This window comes from Lycium barbarum, chromosome 2 (assembly GCF_019175385.1).
Source record: "Lycium barbarum isolate Lr01 chromosome 2, ASM1917538v2, whole genome shotgun sequence".
NCBI lineage: Eukaryota > Viridiplantae > Streptophyta > Magnoliopsida > Solanales > Solanaceae > Lycium > Lycium barbarum.
The window spans coordinates 113,195,309-113,215,072 of record NC_083338.1 but is presented as its reverse complement, the minus strand read 5'-3'; the positions used below and the strand labels follow the sequence as shown (position 1 = coordinate 113,215,072).

At 35.2% G+C, this 19,764-nt stretch overlaps 3 protein-coding genes across 3 annotated transcripts; 1 reads left to right on the top strand and 2 right to left on the bottom strand.

Annotated features, from left to right (window-relative positions):
- Positions 1-228: 228 nt before the first annotated feature.
- On the bottom strand, positions 229-913 carry LOC132626804 (putative lipid-transfer protein DIR1). Its single transcript, XM_060341801.1, has one exon. The coding sequence runs from the start codon at positions 836-838 to the stop codon at positions 533-535; it is 306 nt and encodes a 101-aa protein (XP_060197784.1). The 5' UTR covers positions 839-913; the 3' UTR covers positions 229-532.
- A 5,862-nt stretch (positions 914-6,775) lies between these two features.
- LOC132626802 (F-box/kelch-repeat protein At3g06240-like) lies at positions 6,776-9,503 on the top strand. The gene is made up of 2 exons (XM_060341798.1): positions 6,776-7,176; positions 7,367-9,503. Exon 2 carries the CDS (start codon positions 7,719-7,721, stop codon positions 8,607-8,609), a length of 891 nt encoding a protein of 296 aa, XP_060197781.1. The 5' UTR covers positions 6,776-7,176; positions 7,367-7,718; the 3' UTR covers positions 8,610-9,503.
- Positions 9,504-9,729: 226 nt separating this feature from the next.
- Positions 9,730-19,594, bottom strand: LOC132626803 (uncharacterized). Its single transcript, XM_060341799.1, has 7 exons — positions 19,282-19,594; positions 18,592-18,630; positions 18,427-18,480; positions 18,099-18,152; positions 17,183-17,236; positions 17,029-17,100; positions 9,730-10,100 (listed from the first exon to the last, which is right to left on the bottom strand). The coding sequence occupies exons 1-7, from the start codon at positions 19,339-19,341 to the stop codon at positions 9,984-9,986; spliced, it is 450 nt and encodes a 149-aa protein (XP_060197782.1). The 5' UTR covers positions 19,342-19,594; the 3' UTR covers positions 9,730-9,983.
- Between the last annotated feature and the right edge of the window lie 170 nt (positions 19,595-19,764).

Sequence of the window (19,764 nt, the reverse complement as noted above, 5' to 3'; positions counted from 1 at the left end):
ATTTTTTAGTGTTTGGTAAGTATAAAAAAAAAATCATCTTAAGAGCATTTATATGTAATCTACGAAAACACTATGGGGTGGCGGGGTGGGATGGTCAAAGGTTGAGGGTTAAGGGCATTGGAGGATAGGGAGGAGACAATAAACTTGAAATGCTACTTATGAAACTTGTTTTCCCTACATTAAAAAAAATGTTTTCCAAAACATTTGAACCAGCCAAACATGGAAAAATTAGAAAACATCCGTGCCAAAGACACACTAAATGTACACTCATTTATCAGAGCAGTAATATAATTGTACAGCCACCGACATATCCTCTTAGATACGCCTCTAGTTTTCTCATGTCAGCAAACTTGAACTTCTTTTTTTATGTGGTCTAACTTAATTAACACATAAAATCTCCATTGATTAGGATGAAAGACACTTACATTCCTCTTGGAATGGGCCTAGAATTCTCAAAAGTCAAAATCAAACATAAAAGTATAAGAACAGCTAGAGGTATAGGGAAGAAATTTATAAAGACCTCCATGTATTCTTAACAGCTAGGAGGAGAAGTGTGATTGCATTTAGCAGGAAGAGCCAAGGCAAGTTCAGGATCAATCCCAAGAGAAGGCAATAAGAGTGAGTTCCTATAAGAACACAAGCACTGCAAGTCTGCACTGGACAAGGCTTCACAGCAAGAAGTAGATGGCTCCACTGGATTTGGCTGTGTTACTGATGGCTTACATGCTGTGAAACCATCATCATTCATGTTGCAAATGCTCAATCCAGCTGAAAATTCCACTATAAGTAGTAGTACTAGAACCACCATACTCAACACTCCCACTTTGCTTCCTTTCATAGAGGCTTGTTTTCTGCCTCAGCGCCTAAGTTGTGTGGGTGGAGTTGGAGGTTAATTCTTGAATTTATAATAAGCTGAGGAACCAAAGAGACTTTAAATAGATTGTGGGGGCAAAAGAGTGAAACAACAATATCAGCTATGCCTCAATTTGAATCACGCTAGAGTAACTAGGCAGCCCGGTGCGCAAAACATTCAACGGGATTCAAAAAAGGACCGCACCCCAAGGGGTGTGATGTAGACAGTCTATCTTAATGCAAGCATTAGTGGCTGCATGCATGCTTCCACGGCTCGAACCCGTGACTTATATGCCACTCGAAGACACGCCGCTACAAGGCTTACCTTCAATCACATTAGAGTTGTATATATGAATTCTTGTGGTTCATGTCATTGTATATACTCCTCCGTCCCAATCTATGTGACTCCTTCCTTTTTAGTCAGTGCGTCCAAAAAAATGACGCATTTCTATACTTAAAATAAGAATTTAATTTTAAACTTCTCATTTTTACTTTAAACGAGATGACATTAGTCACACAAATATCAATTGACTTATTTTATAGATCACAAGTCTCAAAAGTATTTCTTTCAATCTTGAACTTTCTGTTCATTCAAACATCATCACATAAATTGAGATCGAAGCAGTATAACTTAATTAAACCCATCTTAATATATTATTAAACGAGCATACGACCGAAAGTATTAAATTTACTAATATGACGACAACTTAATCCCAACTATTTAGTATCGCCCCTATTATCATTTTCTTCTATTATACCCTATTTTTTCCTTATATATATATATATATATATATATATATATATATATATATATATATATATATATATATATATATATATATATGCATAAATTCCAAGAGTTCATAGGTCTTTGAATTCAGACAAGTTCCTTTTGCACAAAACAGTGAAACACAGTACTGAGATCATAAAGAGGAAAAACGTATGGTGGAATGACGAGAGCCATGAGTTAGAAGCCCGTGATATATCTTAAAAGTTTGTCATCATTCAAATCAAATTCTTCTACTGCACACTTCACGGGTGGCACTATAATTGAAAGGATGTTTTACCAAACATGCATATCCAAATCGGTGACCTTTGCATTTAATTGATTTTTGTTTAGTTATTTTTAAAACAATTCTGCGAAAGTTACGTTCCGATTTGTTTTTTGTTAAAATATTTGGAGAACAGTTTTTCTATTAGCTTACATAAAAAATATTTATGGATTGGCTTTTTTTTTTGTTTTCTTTTCTGCTGTCAAATAAATATACTTGTTTGGTTATTGAAAAATAAAGTTTGTATTAAGAGATAAAAATGGTTGATTTTAGTTTTCGAGGAATCCTTCCTAATTTTGACGAAAGAACAAAATATTAGTCCAAGGTACATACCATCTTGAAAGTAGCCAGGGCGTTCGGGCCATCGGATTGGATATTCAGTTTTTGGATTGAAGAAATTACAATCCATATCCAATCCAAAGAAGTTCGGATTGAAATTGATATTTTAAGTTCGGTTTCAGATTATTCGGTTTGGATATTTCGGATTTTCGGATTTGACTCTTGAGACTTAAGGCAAACTTATTAGGAACGAAATTCATGTGTTAGTTCCACAGAGATAAATTTAAATCTTAATTGCTTAGTAAAAAACAAGCCTTCCGGTTCAAATTAGGATTAACAAATCCAAGTCATGTCAAACATAATAAATCCATACCAAATAAAAGCATTCTGAAAAAGTGAAAATGAACAAAATAAAATCTAAGTAGTCTGGCAAAATAACAACGAACAGCCCTATATTATATAAAATCTAAATCTTAATTGCTTAGTAAGAAAAAAAGCCTTTCAGTTCAAATTAGGATTAACAAATCCAAGTCATGTCAAACATAATAAATTCATACCAAATAAAATCATTCTGGAAAAGTGAAAATGAACAAAATAAAATCTAAGTAGTCTGGCAAAATAACAACGAACTCTGCCGTGGGTGACACTAAAGTGAGACTTTTGAGACTTGAGAAGTAAGAACCCTATATTATATTTGATTTAGTAGAGAATTGTATATTGGACTTAATAATTTAATAGGTAGGATCTTAGATACTAATTTATTGGACCTTTAGAAACTTGACTTATTAGTACTGGGCACATATGATATAGGTAGGGCTAGTAAGGTATAAAAATTTTGGATTTTCGGATATCCAAAAATCCATAGTACTAAATCCATATCCAATCCGAAATTCATAAATTTTAAAAATAAAATATGAAATCCAATCCATAATCCAAATATCCAAACCAAGTATTTAAAAAGTTCGGATTTCATTTTGGATTTCGAGTTGTCCCAAACTGTGCCCACCCCTAGCTATGATGTTCCAGAAGAGCCTCACTCGATAAATATATACTGCTCTCGTAAGTTTTAAAAATAGTTATCTTAGAGTATTTGTCATTTTTAGAAGTTCAAGACAGAATTAATTTTTTTTGTTATTTATTCTTAGTAGTAATTGTTCTTTAATATAAGCACCTTAATTATGGGGTGATATTATAGAGATAACACATGAATCGCGAGTAAATATTCAATAAAGAGATATTATAAATTAAGACATTAATAAAGGGAGATTAGCAGCAAAAAAAAAAAAAATCCTCCTAATTAATATTTTCTTAAAACATGTGCAAAGGAAAACACAGATTCTTATAAACGAAGGGAGTACTTATTAATTTTTCATTTTCTCTCTCTTTCAACCCTATCATCTTCTTTAATTGAGTCTGCATTCTCCTTATTGGTCCACTAATTTCTGTATAGACGAGTTTTGTAAATGAAAGAGTAATAAATTTCACTTAATCCCTTTTATTTTTTAGGTTAAGGACATAATACTCACTTTATCTTTTTTAATAGGCTATCAATCCCCTTAATCATTAACTAACGATCAAATTGAATTGCATCTTTGCATGTAATTTTAAAATGTCAAAAACGACTTTTAATTATAATTATATATATAAAAAATTTATATGAAAAGAATAACTAAAAGTACACAATGTTTAGTATAGAAATGAGTAATTTAGTTAAATTTACCTAAAGTTTTTATGATACTGATACGACATGCATATTCATCTTTTAGATGAAATTAAAAAATCACTTAAATAAAAAAATCCAGGTGATTTTAAATATTTGAAAATGTCATATCACCTATAAATTATATTATCGTTCGGAATTGTTACATTTTATTTTCAACATAACTACCAATGAAATATTTTTTAAAATACTTATACCTATAAATATGTAAAATCGACAGTAAAGTAGAATAACTGTGTCATAGAAGATTGACTAATTGGAGTAAAATTTCAGTACGAGCTGTAATACAAGTAACACTATGGATATCAAGATAAATTTGAAGCTCAATAAAAAAGAATATCCATGAACCAAAACGATGTTTTGAAAATAAAAATAAAAGATAGGGGTTTGGTCTAATTTCGAGTTCTGGTCAATCTAATAAATATCAATATATAGAAAGTTATTTACAAAACTAGTGTCATTTGACCTGTGCGGAGCCCCGGCTCAAACTAGATTAAAATTTATGTTTACAACCTTTTTTTTGTTTTGCTACTCTTGCTTTTTGTTTTGTTTTTATAACACTTAGTTGTAAAGGTAGTTCGATAATTTCTCAATATTTCTAAACTATTCAATCATATAAAAGTTATTTTTCTTAGAGTATATTTAGACTTCCTTTTTATTTTCAAACAAATGAATGACAAAGTTCTTCTACTTTTTATTATACTGAAATTATTTGGGTTTAAAGTCTTTAATGATTCAAATTGAGTTTTAACTTATGTTGGATTAACCTGTTTTTTGTTCTCAATTAAACCTTATATTGGCTAACCCATTTTTGGAGGAAAATAAATATTATGGTAAATAAAAAAATATTTGATACTACACATTGTTGTATGATGACGTCAATGAAGTTAACTTATAAATAAAAATAGCATTTAAAATGAAATAAATAAAAGTCTTGATAAGACGAAATATCAGGAAACTCAAGAGTTAAGAATAACAAGTTTGTCATTACCCAAAAATCTTTTGGGCATGCTTCGTTTGCTTTGCTCTTCTTCTTCGGACACATTTGGCATGGTGCTAGAACCTTGTAGACGTTCCTTCAAATTGAATTATACAAAAGAAACTGAAAAGTTTATTAAATTATTTGTTTTTCTTACTTTAATCTTTCCTTTCCTTAAAAACAATGTTAAGAAATGATACAATTTTATTTTTTCTTAATTTGATTTATTTTTTAAAATAAATTTATATTTTAATTTCTTAAACGTGTATGTAATTACTTTTGTCAAATATTTTTAGTTATATATTAAAAAGAAATTTTCATATAATTATTAAGCATGTACTGAGGTAGAAAAAGAATGTCATGATGATTTTTTTACTTGTCTATAATAAATTTTATAGGAGTAAATTAATTTGAAACAAGCTTAATAATAAGTTCCACATCAAAAAACAAAAACAAAAAAAGACAACAAACTTTTTCATCAATTTTAAATTGGTTGAATAAACAGATTTTCTTGTATTGTCACCATCACCTTTTCCACATCATCACTCCTTGTAGCATTAAAAAGTCCTTATGATTATTCAAATTTATCAAAATTAAGCTTCAATTAGGTGTAAAATGGATAAAAATTATTTAAATTTGGTGGAATAAATAGATTTTATTGTAGTGTCACTATCACCTTTTACACATCATCACTTTATGGTATTAAAAGCCCATATATTTATTCAAATTTACCAAAATAGGTGATAACTTTTAAGATAATTATAGCTTCATTTGGAGGTAAAATGGACCAAAAAATCATGTGAGGACTACAAAAGTTGAGGATTCTCCCTTATATATACTAGTGGGCACACGTAGCCCGGGCCCAAACTGGCATTAAAATTTTAATTTGTAAATATCTTTTAAATTTTTTCTGCTCTTGCTTTTTTGTTTTTGTAACATCAATCTGATACTTCAAAAGACTTCTAAAATATTAAAGTACAAAAACATACCTGAAAATTAAAGGAAAGTATTTTTTTTTAGTTTATATATTAGATTTTTTATAAAATAAAAAAAATCAAACATTTGAAAGCTCTCATAATTTACATTTTTACTTAAATTTTTTGAGATTAAGTCTCTGATGATCAAAATTTAGTTTTGATATGTTAAATTAATTTTATTTGCTTCTTCAAATTGAATCCATATTGCCTAACTTATTTTTTTAGCAAAGATACTACAGTATTCAATTTATGTCAAAAATATTCGATGCGCAAATATTGTAGCATGATGAAATCAATAAAGTTAACTTACAGATAAATATAAACAATTAAAAGCCGTGATAGTACAAACAAAAAAAAATGTAGATATTCTTTCAAATTAAATCGCAAAAAATTACTGAAAAATCAATAGAATTAATTGTTCTGACTTTAAGCTTTCTTTTACATTCCAAAAGATGCATGTTAAAAAATAACATTTTTTACTTTTTCCTAATTTAATAAACTATTTTATGAAATCTACACTGTAATAATTTTTTATGTTAAACGTAACTATTTTATCCTAAACTATATAAAATATTGATTATCCGATATTTTGCAAAATATTCTAATATTTAAAAAAAAGATAAAAATATAATTTTAACAATTGTCTAGTATTATTACTGTTTGAAAATAAAATTGTATTTTAACTACATTATTTTTTCAAACATTTTCAGAATATATAAAAATAATATTTTATTGTTATTCTTTTAATATAGTAAATAAATTTTATGTTATTAGTGTGCGCACGTAAAATTATTATTTAACTATCATACTTCGGAATTCATTTTTTTGATTGAGATGGAGGGACTGTAATTTACATTTTTGATACATTTTTGAAGGATTTAACAATGTTATTAAACACATACATAGTATACATAAAACATAAAGTAAGTTGATAATTTTTACTGGGAGATAATGTAACAACCCGAGCCTTGATTTTGAGATTTTACGCTTAATTTAATGTTTGGAAGCTTGGTTCTAAGTCACAATTGATACTTGAAACTTGTTTGAGGGGTAGAGGTGAACTTTAGGTTCAAAACCCTCTGATGTGTCGCACCAGATCCTTTTCTTTTTTCGGTGCAGTTCGCAATCTTGGGGGACCTGGGGTCGCGATTGATCCAAAGGGACTTTGAACGCTTCGCGATCTCGATGAGGGCCTGGCTGGACTGCTCTTCGTGATCGCATAGAAGGACCATCGGTAATAGATAATTGAATAGATCGGGAGTTTTAGTTATTTCAACATTTTTGGGCATTTGAGTCGCAATTGCTGGACGGTTTAAGGTGGGATTTCATCACAAAAACGTTGGATAAGTGATTCTAATTAATTTTGACCTATTACTTTGATTTCATGTGCATCGCCCTTCTTTGTTTTCTCTTATTTTCAAAGTTATTTTCATATTTGCAATATTTTCATGTCTTGAACTTTTATTACTTGTAGAATTGAATTAAACCTTAATCTCAATTCTTCCAGGAAACCTTTTTGTGCGTGGAACAACTTTTCCTGCTTGGACCAAACAGTATCCAGTTCTTCTGCAAAGGACCTGGTTCTCCTCAGTGTTTATGCAATACTGTTGCCAGCATTATCAGTTCCTTTAGGAGATCTGTTAAGGGTATTGTTATAAAATATTATAACTATTTGACTGTCAATTTAATTATTATTATATATTAACTTCAGACTATTGTAAAAAAAAAAAAAAAAAAAAAATTGATTCGGCCTATCTGATTAGGAGTAAATAGTATATTATTACTGGAGCTGACACCCGCACAAATTAGGCGGTAAGCAACCGCCCGCATAGTATCCTAATCCCAATCAAAGATGGATTATGATTCCAAACCAATCCTATAAAAGCTTTCCTACTACCAAAACCTCAGATTTCTCGAAGCACATAGCAAAAACATCAATGGCCTATGATTCAGAATCATTGCCTGTTCTCCCCGAAGAAATAATATTTGAAATACTGTTAAGGCTACCCGTGAAATCGTTGTTGAGGATGAAGTGTGTTTCTAAATCTCTGCTTTCTCTCATCTCAACTCCTCAATTCGTCAAAACTCATCTAAATCTTTCAGCCAACAATCCACAACACCACATTCTTCTTTATATCACGTATAGGAATAAGTTTCACACTTGCTCTCTTAACGCAATTATGCAGGATAAATCTCCCTTTATCCCTATTGACCGTGATGGTTTTTTTCCTTATAGCGAAGAGTCAGATTGTCTCTTCTTTATTTTGGGTTCTGTTAATGGGTTGTTATGTATTTCTAATGGCATTCATTACTTTATATGGAATCCATCTACAAGAGAATTGAAAAAATTGCCCCTTACATGGAGTGATGTTAAATTGGATGGTTCTTGTGGTTTTGGTTATAATGACAGTCAAGATGATTACAGAATTGTAGTAGTTGCGAGAAACAAAGATGGTTCTTTGAATGAGGTTCGCTTTTATAGTCTAACAAGTAACTCTTGGCAAAAGATTTTAGAGTTCCCAGGTGCTAAATTAAGTGACTATATTGGTAAACTTGTACAGAGAAGACTTCATTGGATTGCCGAGAGTGGTAGAGACAACTCCAAGTTTATTTTATCAATAGACCTCGTAAATGAGACATATCGAAATATAGCATTGCCCAATTATAAGTCTCACTGCACACTAGAGTGTTTGGGAGGCAACCTGTGTGTATACTATGACCGACGTCATGATAACCGAATGGATGTCTAGGTGATGAAGGAGCATGGAGGTGTGGAGTCATGGATTATGCTGGTTTCTGTCCCGGGCCCTCTTAGTCTTTTGCCACTATTCGTCTTCCAAAATGATGAAATTTTACTCGAACTGGATTCAAGTTTACAGTTGTATAATTCGACACATGACATTTTAAAGCCTCTTAAGATTCAAATCCATTTTGGTCCTAGACGTCGATATGATACGTACATTGAAAGCCTCGTTTCGCCAAAATTAGTAATGGAATCTAAAGAGTTGAGGATCAACGAGTGAAGGACGACATTTTGTGGTATGATCTTCCTTTTGTTGTCTTGTGCGTAATGATGAACTAACAAAATGATTATGGAGACTTAGCAAAGAGAACAAAAGTGTATCATGAAGTAATCAATGGAAAATCTGGATTGCAGGCAGGCAACTGGACATGTGGATTTTAGCATGGAGGAACATGATTATTATCATCGCAAGTATGTTCATTCAAAATCATTATTTCCAACCATCCGTGGCTCGATGATTCAAATACAGTGCAGTGGCTTAACACCATTGAAATTGCTGTGAAACTGTCATAGCTTCTTCTACTGTTCTTTTGTTTTTTTGTTTAGGTTGCATTATTCTTTGTTGGCTTCTGCTCCACAAAACTTGGAATACTGCTGCATATTATGTATTGTTATGAAGGAAAGAAATTAAAGGCTTGATCAGTGAAGGAATTGAGTCAGAGTAGATTTCTCTTTTGATCCGGGGATTGATGTGGAAAGCTAAATATTTCCTAGTATTTTTTTCTATTTCACTTTTTGTTTGAGATGAAACCCCTTGTCAGCATGTTTACTGAAGAAGGGATTTTTTTATTATACATGGATTATTTTCCCTTAAACAGTGAAATTGTTCACCACAAAAAAAAAAAAAAAAAAATGATGCGACTTCAACTTGTTTTGGGAGAGGTCAAGGTTATAGATATTTGAGTATTAGAATCCAGAGGAGATACTTCCATATAATGTGTCTGACCAGTAAAATTTAGAATAACCAAAGTTAGATATCAAAATTTTCTAGCATCTTTCAACAATTTCCATTCATCCTTATACCCCCCATAAAGGTCAAGAATAGAGGGAAATTTGACAGTGTAGGGTTTCAAATTTTAGAAAAGCTCCCAAGTATTGGAAAAGTAACATAGCTAGCCACTAGTGTGCCCCTCATGAAATATGCAAGTCAATAGCAGTACAAGTAAAAACCTTGAACTAACAGTTGGGATAAAAGGGGGTCATTCACCAAACCTCCTAGAATGAAAGACTTGATCTCATCATAGATGAGAATAAGAGAACACTTCTTAACCTAGCCCAACCATATCTCATCGGAGAAGATGAAGTTTAGGGAAGGTGAAATTTACTCTACTGCCTCAGTATCTTTACCACTGTCCTTTGGCAAATCCTGAGCATTCTCTTCATTTTTATCAGGCTTGGCATCTTCAGCCTCTTTTGGTTCTTCGGAGGCATCCTGAAGCTGTAGGTAGTTCCACAAACAAAAATCAGAATTCCTTTGCAAATAAATACTCTCTCCCTCCAATTTTATATAACACTCATTTCATTTTAGGTGATCCCAAATTTTTAACACCTTTTTACTAACAATTGGAAATTTCACAAATATCAAGAATTCAAATTCTAAACTTTGATGAAACATTTCCTCTGTGAAGCTAAAGTTTTCAACTATTACTTTAAAACATTTCTCTTCCACTTCTGCAAGTATTACACATTAGTCAAATTAATATATTAAAATCTAGGGAAAAGGGTCAAAAATGCCCCTCTACTTTGGGAAAAGGGCTAAAATTATCCTTCGTTACAAATTTGGGTCAAAAATACCCCTCCCGTCATTAAAGTTTTCAAATATAACCCTGTCTTAAATGAAATCCCCAAATCCCCCAAAATAACCCAATTTCATTTTTAAACCCGACCCAACTACATAAAAAACTCATATGCGACCAACTTGATCCCGAATCCTACATCAGGAGCCACTAGGCATAGGAGCGGGTAACCCATATGGGTTTTTATTTAGTTGGGTCGGGTTTAAATGGAGCGGGTTTAAAAATGAAATCGGATTATTTTGAGGATTTCATTTAAGACAGGGGTATATTTGAAAACTTTAATGATGGGAGGGATATTTTTTACCCAAATTTGTAACAGAGGTTATTTTTAGCCCTTTTCCCAGAGTAGAGGGTGTTAGGATTTGAAACCCAAATCTGACCTTTGTAAGCAGGTTCCCAGGAAAGATTGGAGGGTCACAGTTGGACCACTTAAATACCAACCTCCTTAGACAGAACCTACTTACGCCGTGATGTAAGCGAAGAATAAATAGCACACACAGATTTATAGTGGTTCACCCTCAATGTGAGAGCTACGTCCACGTTGCTGCTGCAGATCTTATTAAAGAAGAAATATTACAAGTGTTTACAACACTCAACCTCACAACCCCAATTCCAATTACACTCAAGAATGTTTTTACTAAAAAAATTCACTCAAACACTTCTCTTACTTAGGCCTTTCACTAAGAGTATTTCTCTTAGATTTTTCTCTCTTTGGGATGTGTTGTCTTCTTCAATTTTTGGTGTATCTAGCAAATGAGAAAGCTTCCCTATTTATAGGGATGAGATGAACCTATTGATGTCATTAGTGACTCAAGCAAGCACTTGACAATTTGCCAAATACAAAGAATATGCTTTCTTCCTCAAAACAAGGGAGATGTTTTCTTCCTTAAAATGAGAGAGATGTTTTCTTCCTCAAAATAAGGGGATGGGCCTAACAAATCTCCCACTTGAAGACTAATTTTAATTTGTCTTCACACTTTGATCGATGCAGCAGCTCTTTCCTAGTTTCATACTTCGTGCAGGCTAACTGAAGCTGAACATAGCTTCAGTTTGTCTATCGTCACTGCCTTTGTCAGCATGTCTGTTGGATTCTGACTCCCTGCGATCTTCTCAAGCACTAACGCTCCATCTTCCAAAGCTGATTTAATGAAATGGTACCGGAGTTGTATGTGCTTTGTTCGAGCATGGTAGACCGAGTTCTTTGCCAAATGAATGGCACTTTGGCTATCACAATATAGCACACTTCCCTCGTGGTCCTGATCCAATTCCCGCAGAAAAGATTGTAGCCACATCATTTCCTTTGTGGCCTCCGTCACAGCAACGTACTCAGCCTCACAACTAGAGAGAGCTACTATCTTTTGCAACTTGGAAACCCAAGAGATTGCAGTACCTCCGAAGGTGTAAACACTCGGATGTGCTCTTTCTGCTATCAACATCACCACCGTTGTCAGCATCAACATACCCTTGCAATCCTGTTTCTGATTTTTGGAAATACAGAGCTAAACTCGAGCTACCTTTCAGATATCTGAATATCCACTTCACAGCCTCCCAGTGTTGCTTTCCCGGATTGCTCATAAATCGGATGACAACTCCCACTGCATGTGCAATGTCTGGCCTTGTACATATCATTGCATACATAAAACTACCGATTGTAGATGCATAAGGTATCTTGTCCATCTGCTTCTTCTCATCTTCGATTGTCGACGACTGATCCTTTGACAACCGAAAGTGTCCAGCCAAGGGAGTGCTGACTGGCTTGGCATCATGCATGTTGAACATTTTGATAACTTTCCTTGCATATTCTTCTCGTGAGAGTTTGATGCCCTCCTTGCTTCGGTCGATTCTCATCCCAAGGATTTGCTTTGCAGCTCCCAAATCCTTCATTGCAAACGCTTCCGATAACCCTTTTTTCAACCGATCAATCTCCTGTAGGTTTGCTCCTACGATTAGCATGTCGTCGATATAGAGTAGCAGTATCATGTACGAGTCTTCAGATTTCTTGAAGTAACAACAGTGATCTGCCTCGCACCTTGAAAAATCAGCTTTCTTCATAAAGCTGTCAAACTTTAAATACCACTGCCTTGGAGCCTGTTTTAATCCGTACAGACTCTTTTGAAGTTTGCACACCAGATTCTCCTTTCCTTTGACTTTGAATCCCTCCGGCTGTCGCATGTAGATTTCCTCGTCTAGATCACCGTGAAAAAATGCAGTTTTCACGTCCATCTGTTGCAGATGTAGATTTTCCTTTGCTACCAGTCCAACAACAGTTCTGATAGTCACCATCTTGACTACGGGAGAGAAGATCTCCATATAGTCGATGCCTTCTTTCTGTTGAAATCCCTTTGCAACCAGCCTTGCTTTATAACGCTTGCTTCCATTGGGTTCTTCCTTTATCCGATAAACCCATTTGTTTTGCAATGCCCTTTTATCCTTTGGCAACTCGGCTAACTCCCATGTATGATTTGCCGATAGTGAATCCATCTCATCATTCATTGACAGCTCCCACTTGGTCGATTCATCGACTTGCATTGCTTCTTCATAACATTCCGGCTCCCCTCTGTCAGTGAGTAAAATGTAGTTGAGGGATGGAGAGTACCTGTGAATCGGCTTCCTGATCCTAGATGATCTACGTAGTTCTGTAATTGGCGTCTGTTTATTTGTTTCAGAATCGGCACTTTCATCAGCACCTTCTCGGATTGTTTGTTCCTCTGCCTCGGTTGTACCTGGCTGCGGCTCAGGTGTCGAGAAGTCCCTCAAATCGACTATTTCTGATTCCTTGTCCTGACATTCTGAATTTTTTTGCAACTTGTCTTTGTACAGTACCTCTTCGTTGAAGACAACATTCCTGCTTCGGATGATCTTCCGATTTTGTTCATCCCAAAATCGGTAACCAAGCTCGGTGTCACCATAGCTAATAAAATAACACTTCTTTGATTTTGGATCAAGCTTGCTTCTAACCGTATCATCATTATGAACATATGATAAGCAGCCGAACACTTTCAGAAATGAAAGATTTACCTTCTTGCCACTCCAGACTTCTTCTGGAATTCTGAAATCCAAGGGAACTGACGGTCCTCGGTTAATTAAGAAGGCCGCGGTATTGACTGCATCTGCCCATAATGTCTTGGGCAGTCCAGAGTGTATTCTCATACTCCGAGCACGCTCGTTCAACGTTCGGTTCATTCTTTCGGCTATTCCATTTTGTTGCGGCGTTCCAGGAATAGTCTTAATCATCTTTATCCCATTATCGGCACAGTACCGTTTGAAATCACCATCGGTGTATTCTCCGTCGTTGTCGGACCTCAAACACTTCAACTTGAGGTTTGTTTCATTCTCAACCATGGCTTTCCATCTTTTGAATACACTAAACACATCGGATTTATTTTTCATAAAATAAACCCATACCTTTCTGGTTGAATCATCAATGAAGGTCACATAGTAGTGTGATCCTCCAAGAGAGAGGACCGTGGTAGGTCCCCACACGTCTGTGTGCACCAATTCCAGCTTCTCGACCTTCAACTCCCTGCCTGCATTTGAGAAGCTTACTCGCTTTTGTTTTCCGAGAATGCAGCTCTCACACGTATGAAGGTCCACCGTCTTCAGCTCCGGAATTAAGCCATTTGTCACCAACAGCTTCATCCCCTTCTGGCTGATATGCCCCAGCCGACAATGCCACAAATTTGTCTTCTTTGTGTTGTCAACCACAGCAACAGTATCACGACAGCTAATCGTCATGTAGAGAGTGCCAATCTTCTTTCCTCGGCCAACTACCATAGCACCTTTCGCCACCTTCTAAGACCCATTACCAAAGTTGAGATCATATCCCTCATCATTAAGCTGACCTCAGTGTTTCGCATCAGCTTTGGAACATGTCTAACTTTTGTAATCTTCCACAAGGATCCATTTGTCATCTTCAAATTAATGTCTCCCGTGCCAACAACGTCTAGCGGCTCTCCATCGGCTAAATAAACTTTGCCGATATTCCCAGCCACATAGTTTGCCATTATATCATGATGTGGGGTGGTATGAAAGGACGCCCCTGAGTCAAGCACCCAAGAGTCTATCTGGCTGTCAACCGATAGCAACAACGCATCGCCAATGTCTTCCGTAGCAGCTTTGATTCCAGCCCCCTTGTTGTCCTCCTTCTTTGGCGCCCTGCAGTTCTTCTTGAGGTGACCTGGTTTTCCATAGTTCCAGCACTCAAGTGTTCGTCCTGGTCTGGATTGACCCCTGCCATTCCTTGACTTCGATCTGCCCCTATTTCGGTTGTAGTTTCTGTCATAATTTCTGCTTCTGTTTTCAATATTAAAAACAGAACTCGTCGATGCCTCTCCAGAATCTGTCCTGCGCGCCTCCTCAGCAAGGATACGATCCCTAACATCGTTGAACTTTAGTTTGTCACTGCCGACAGAATTACTAACCGCTGCTCTCATTGGCTCCCAGCTATTTGGTAGGGATGCCAACAAAATTAGAGCTTGCACTTCATCATCGAAATCAATTTTTACCGATGACAATTGATTTACAATGGTATTGAATTCATTTACGTGTGCAGCAACATGAGCATTTTCCATCATCTTTAGATGAAATAGTTTCTTCAAGAGAAATACCTTATTATTTGTCGAAGGTTTCTCATACATGTCAGACAATACCTTCATCATATCTGCGATGGTCTTCTCCTTTGCCACGTTGTGAGCAACGTTCTTCGACAGCGTCAGCCGAATGACTCCCAGAACTTGTCTGTCGAGGAGATCCTAATCTACTTGCTTCATCTCCTCTGGTTTCGGACTCAGAGGTTCATGAAGCTTTCTGCCATATAAATAATCTTCAATTTGCATTCTCCAGAACGCAAAATCTATACCATCGAATTTACCGATGTCGTGCGTCGTACCATCTTCGCCTCCCATCGTTTCTAAATCACAACACAACCTGTTGCTCTGATACCAGTTGTTAGGATTTGAATCCCAAATCCGACCTTTGTAAGCAGGTTCCCAGGAAAGATTGGAGGGTCACAGCTGGACCACTTAAATACCAACCTCCTTAGACAGAACCTACTTACGCCGTGATGTAAGCGAAGAATAAATAGCACACACAGATTTATAGTGGTTCACCCTCAATGTGAGAGCTACATCCACGTTGCTGCTGCAGATCTTATTAAAGAAGAAATATTACAAGTGTTTACAACACTCAACCTCACAACCCCAATCCCAATTACACTCAAGAATTTTTTTACTAAAAAAATTCACTCAAACACTTCTCTTACTTAGGCCTTTCACTAAGAGTATTTCTCTTAGATTTTTCTCTCTTTGGGATGTGTTGTCTTCTTCAATTTTTGGTGTATCTAGCAAATGAGAAAGCTTCCCTATTTATAGGGATGAGATGAATCTATTGATGTCATTAGTGACTCAAGCAAGCACTTGACAATTTGCCAAATACAAAGAATATGCTTTCTTCCTCAAAACAAGGGAGATGTTTTCTTCCTTAAAATGAGGGAGATGTTTTCTTCCTCAAAATAAGGGGATGGACCCAACAGAGGGGAATTTCTAGCCCCTTTGGTCTTTTGGGTGCAAAAATGTGTCCTTTAGGCTCTGGACTCAAATACTAGCTCTCCTTCAAGGCTTGGTTATAACAGAACAAAAGAACTTTCAACAAATGAAAATATGCATCGACACCACATAGTTAATTAAACTACTGAAACAATCAAATGATTATTATAAAAGTTTGTTGAACAAATGCAGGTTGCTTTTGAGGAGACTAACCCTCTATTTGCATGGTTGTTTCCCGTGGTTCATTAATGTACAGTACGGTATGGTACAGTATGGTGTTGTATTGTATTGTACTGTATTAATGAACACAATGTTTGGATAGACTGTATCGTTTGTTGTGGTTTAATAACATTTGTATTGTTTGGTTTAACTGTATAATACTGCATAATAACTTGTAAGTTTACTAAAATACCCTTAACTCTTAATTATAAATTAGTTTATATATATTAATAAAAAACTCGAGTAAAGAATAAAATAGGAACTTTAAAAAATAAGTACGTAGTAGGTGGTAGGGTGGGGATGAGTGGTTATGGGGGTGGGGTTAGGTGGTGGTTGTGGTGGTGGGGGGGAGTGGCAGAGGAGTGGGGTAGTTGGGGGGGGGGGGGGGGGGGGGGGGGTGGTAGGGCGAGGGTGGGGTGGATGGTGGAGCGACGGTGAGTGGTAGGGTGGGGTGGGGTGGAAGGTGAAGGCCGGGGTATAATGGAGAAATGAAATACGTAACCACGGAAAAACCACCAAATCTGTGGTTACAACAATTGGGACATTTCATGGTTATATAACCATGGGATGAACCACGGATTTACAACATCATACCACATAATTTTAAGAACAATGGAAACAAACATGGTTTCAGAAAAAAAACCATACATTAATGAACCACGGGAAAGGGGGTAAAATCTATGGATGGTAATTAAAATATAAAATGCAAGGAAGTAGTATAATGCTACTGCTACCGCCAGCAAATAGGACTCAGTCGGTATCATAAGATCCATAATTCAAAGAGTTAAAAAAGAATAAGATAACTCACCCCTAAGTTTCTTAAGCTGGTAGTGACATCTTCCTGCTGTTGCTGAAGAGTTGTTTTTAACTCTTGAAATTCCTGGTTCAAAAATAATTAATTTGTTAAACACTCAATTGAATCTCGAAAGATCATGAAACATATTGACTAGAGCGTTGCTCACAGATCTAAGTTGATCCACTTCAACATTCAGCGATTTCTTGAGCTCCGACAGTTCCTGGTAGAAGGAGGACAATAAGAAACTTTTAAGTGGCTGGATAAGATTAAGAAGTACAAGGCTTCCAGGTATAAAAGCCGAATAGACTAAGATCAGATTTTATTTGAGAGGAGCCTTCTTCCAAATGCCAAGCAGATTATGCAAATCTGCCTCGCTTGCATGTTGTGCTTGCTAGTAGGGGGGTGGGTGTGGGGATGTATTTGGGCTCTGCCTCTCTTTTTATTGGTCAGAGACATCTCAAATGAATAACTAAAGAAAATTATGTTATCCTAATCCCAAGATTCTAATCAATCAAATCACTTGCAAAATAAAAGGATAAAGTTTTTGGTTTGATCATAAGGAAATTTCTCCAACTGGGAGTATCTTATATCTTTGTTCATCGGTTATATTGACCTTTCTCCTAACCTATGCGGCTGTGCTTCCTGCCTTTCACAAATTTCTTGTCTCATGTGGATATTCCTAAATGCAACTGCTGATCCAATCATCTCACATTTCCAGGAAAAAGCTATCAAATGTTTTAGCTCTCCGAAAATACACAAATCTTGAAAGCTGACTGAAATCCCATCAGTTTTTTCAATTCTAATTTCTAAAATTGCAACTAGAATTCGTTAAAGATGTCAAATGAGGCATTCTGATTGACAACTCCATCCTTCTACTGCATTTACAAAACTAGCAACTTTTCTAATTCCAGGAAGATACATGTTATACATCAGAGAAAACCAAGCAACAAACGAGCAATCACTGCTAACCAACTCCAAAGTCAGACCTTGTGATTTGCCGAAACTATTGAATATGAATTATATGTGCATAGCAAAGTTGATTTAATTCATACTAAATCTGTTAAATTCATTTATGTACTTACATCGCGATAGACCTTTACTTGGCCATCCAACTTATATCTCCAGCTTTGAAGATCCTGGACATCAAAGAAGCCAAATAGTAAACGGCTATTTACACATTTGGCTGCTCAGCCTAAAATAATTACAGCCGCTAGCCAATATATTAAAAATATACATTAATTAGGTATAAAATATGTATATTTTTTGTATATTACACTTCATATACAAAAATATACATTTGCCGACTATTATTTTGGTGGGCCATATAATGTAAAAGTCCAAATAGTAAAATACCATCCAACAGCAACAAAAAAGGCATACATAGATGCTATTAACATGAGCTTAGCTTACTGTTTTCAAACTCTGAATCCTATTGAGCAGCTCTTGCCTTGATTCAGTCAATTCCTATCCCAAAAAAAAAAAAAAAAAAAAAAACCGAAATCGTCAGTTAAAAAGTTTAACAGAAATCAATAGCCAAATCCCAATCTCTACATTGATGGAACAGGAAATATATACCGCAATTTTGGTGCTAGCCGGTGTCACATTCTCTTTCCTCTGCCAAATAGAACAAGAATAAACCCAATTAGGAAAATACCCATTTCAGATTTCAAACAAACAAAGCAACCCCATGTAAAAAGACACATTTTTATGCTAATTCAACAAAATTTTCTCCCAAAAAAAAAAAAAAACCACCCCATTTTGGATATGAAGTTTGATACTAATCCAACTAAGTCCCACAAGAAAAGAAAAAAGAAAAAAGGAAATTTCATGATTTAGCCATAAATATACATTGCAATAGAATGACCCAGTTACAACTTTGCAAATCTATAGCCCAAAAATAATCGGCTTTTTTTTTATTTTGTAAATCTTCAAGCGCGAAAATTGGGTGATTCTTCCCCAAGTTTATTCCGGCTACAAAAAAAAAAAAAAAAAAAAATACACGTAATGCAACTCGAAAATCCTAAATTTTCTTCTTCCCCAAGTTCGCAGCGTAATTAATCCAAAAAAACAAAAACCCTATTAAACATATAGAAAACCCATAAGGGTAAAGCAGAAAGCAAATCAGTAAAAACCCAGGCATAACTTCAAACTAAAAGAGGTATTCTAATAAGTTGCATAATTTTGATGCTAGAGAAATAGAAAATTGATAAAACAAGAAAGACCCCAATTCAGATATGAAAGTAGAGAGAGAGTTGAAGAAAGTACAGTGGAGAGAGGGGAAGTAGAAGAAGCAGGAACTGCTGGAGTAGAATCGGTGTTTGCCATAAAGAAATATGGAATTGAAGATGAAACCTCAAATGGGTGGAGAGTGATGATCTGAATTCCTAGGTTTATGGTATTGTTTAAACACCTTGAACCTAGGGGAGATGGAGCTGATTGTGGGATGTGTTTGGGCGGGCGATTTTATGCATTCACAAATTTTGAATTTTGTCCAAGGTGAGCTCTACTGTTACTTGGACCTTGATCGAAGCTGAGTTGAGGTTAAAGTCTAGTATGCTTTTTTGCAAATAAACGCAAAAAAAATTGTCGGCAGGCACCTCTCTACAATACTCTTTTTTTTTTTTCTTTTTTTTTTTTGTTAATATACTTCCTCCGTGCCAATTTATATAATATTGTTTGACTAAGCATGAAGTTTAAGAAAAAAATTAAACTTTTGAATCTTGTGGTCTAAAATAAGTTAGATAAATT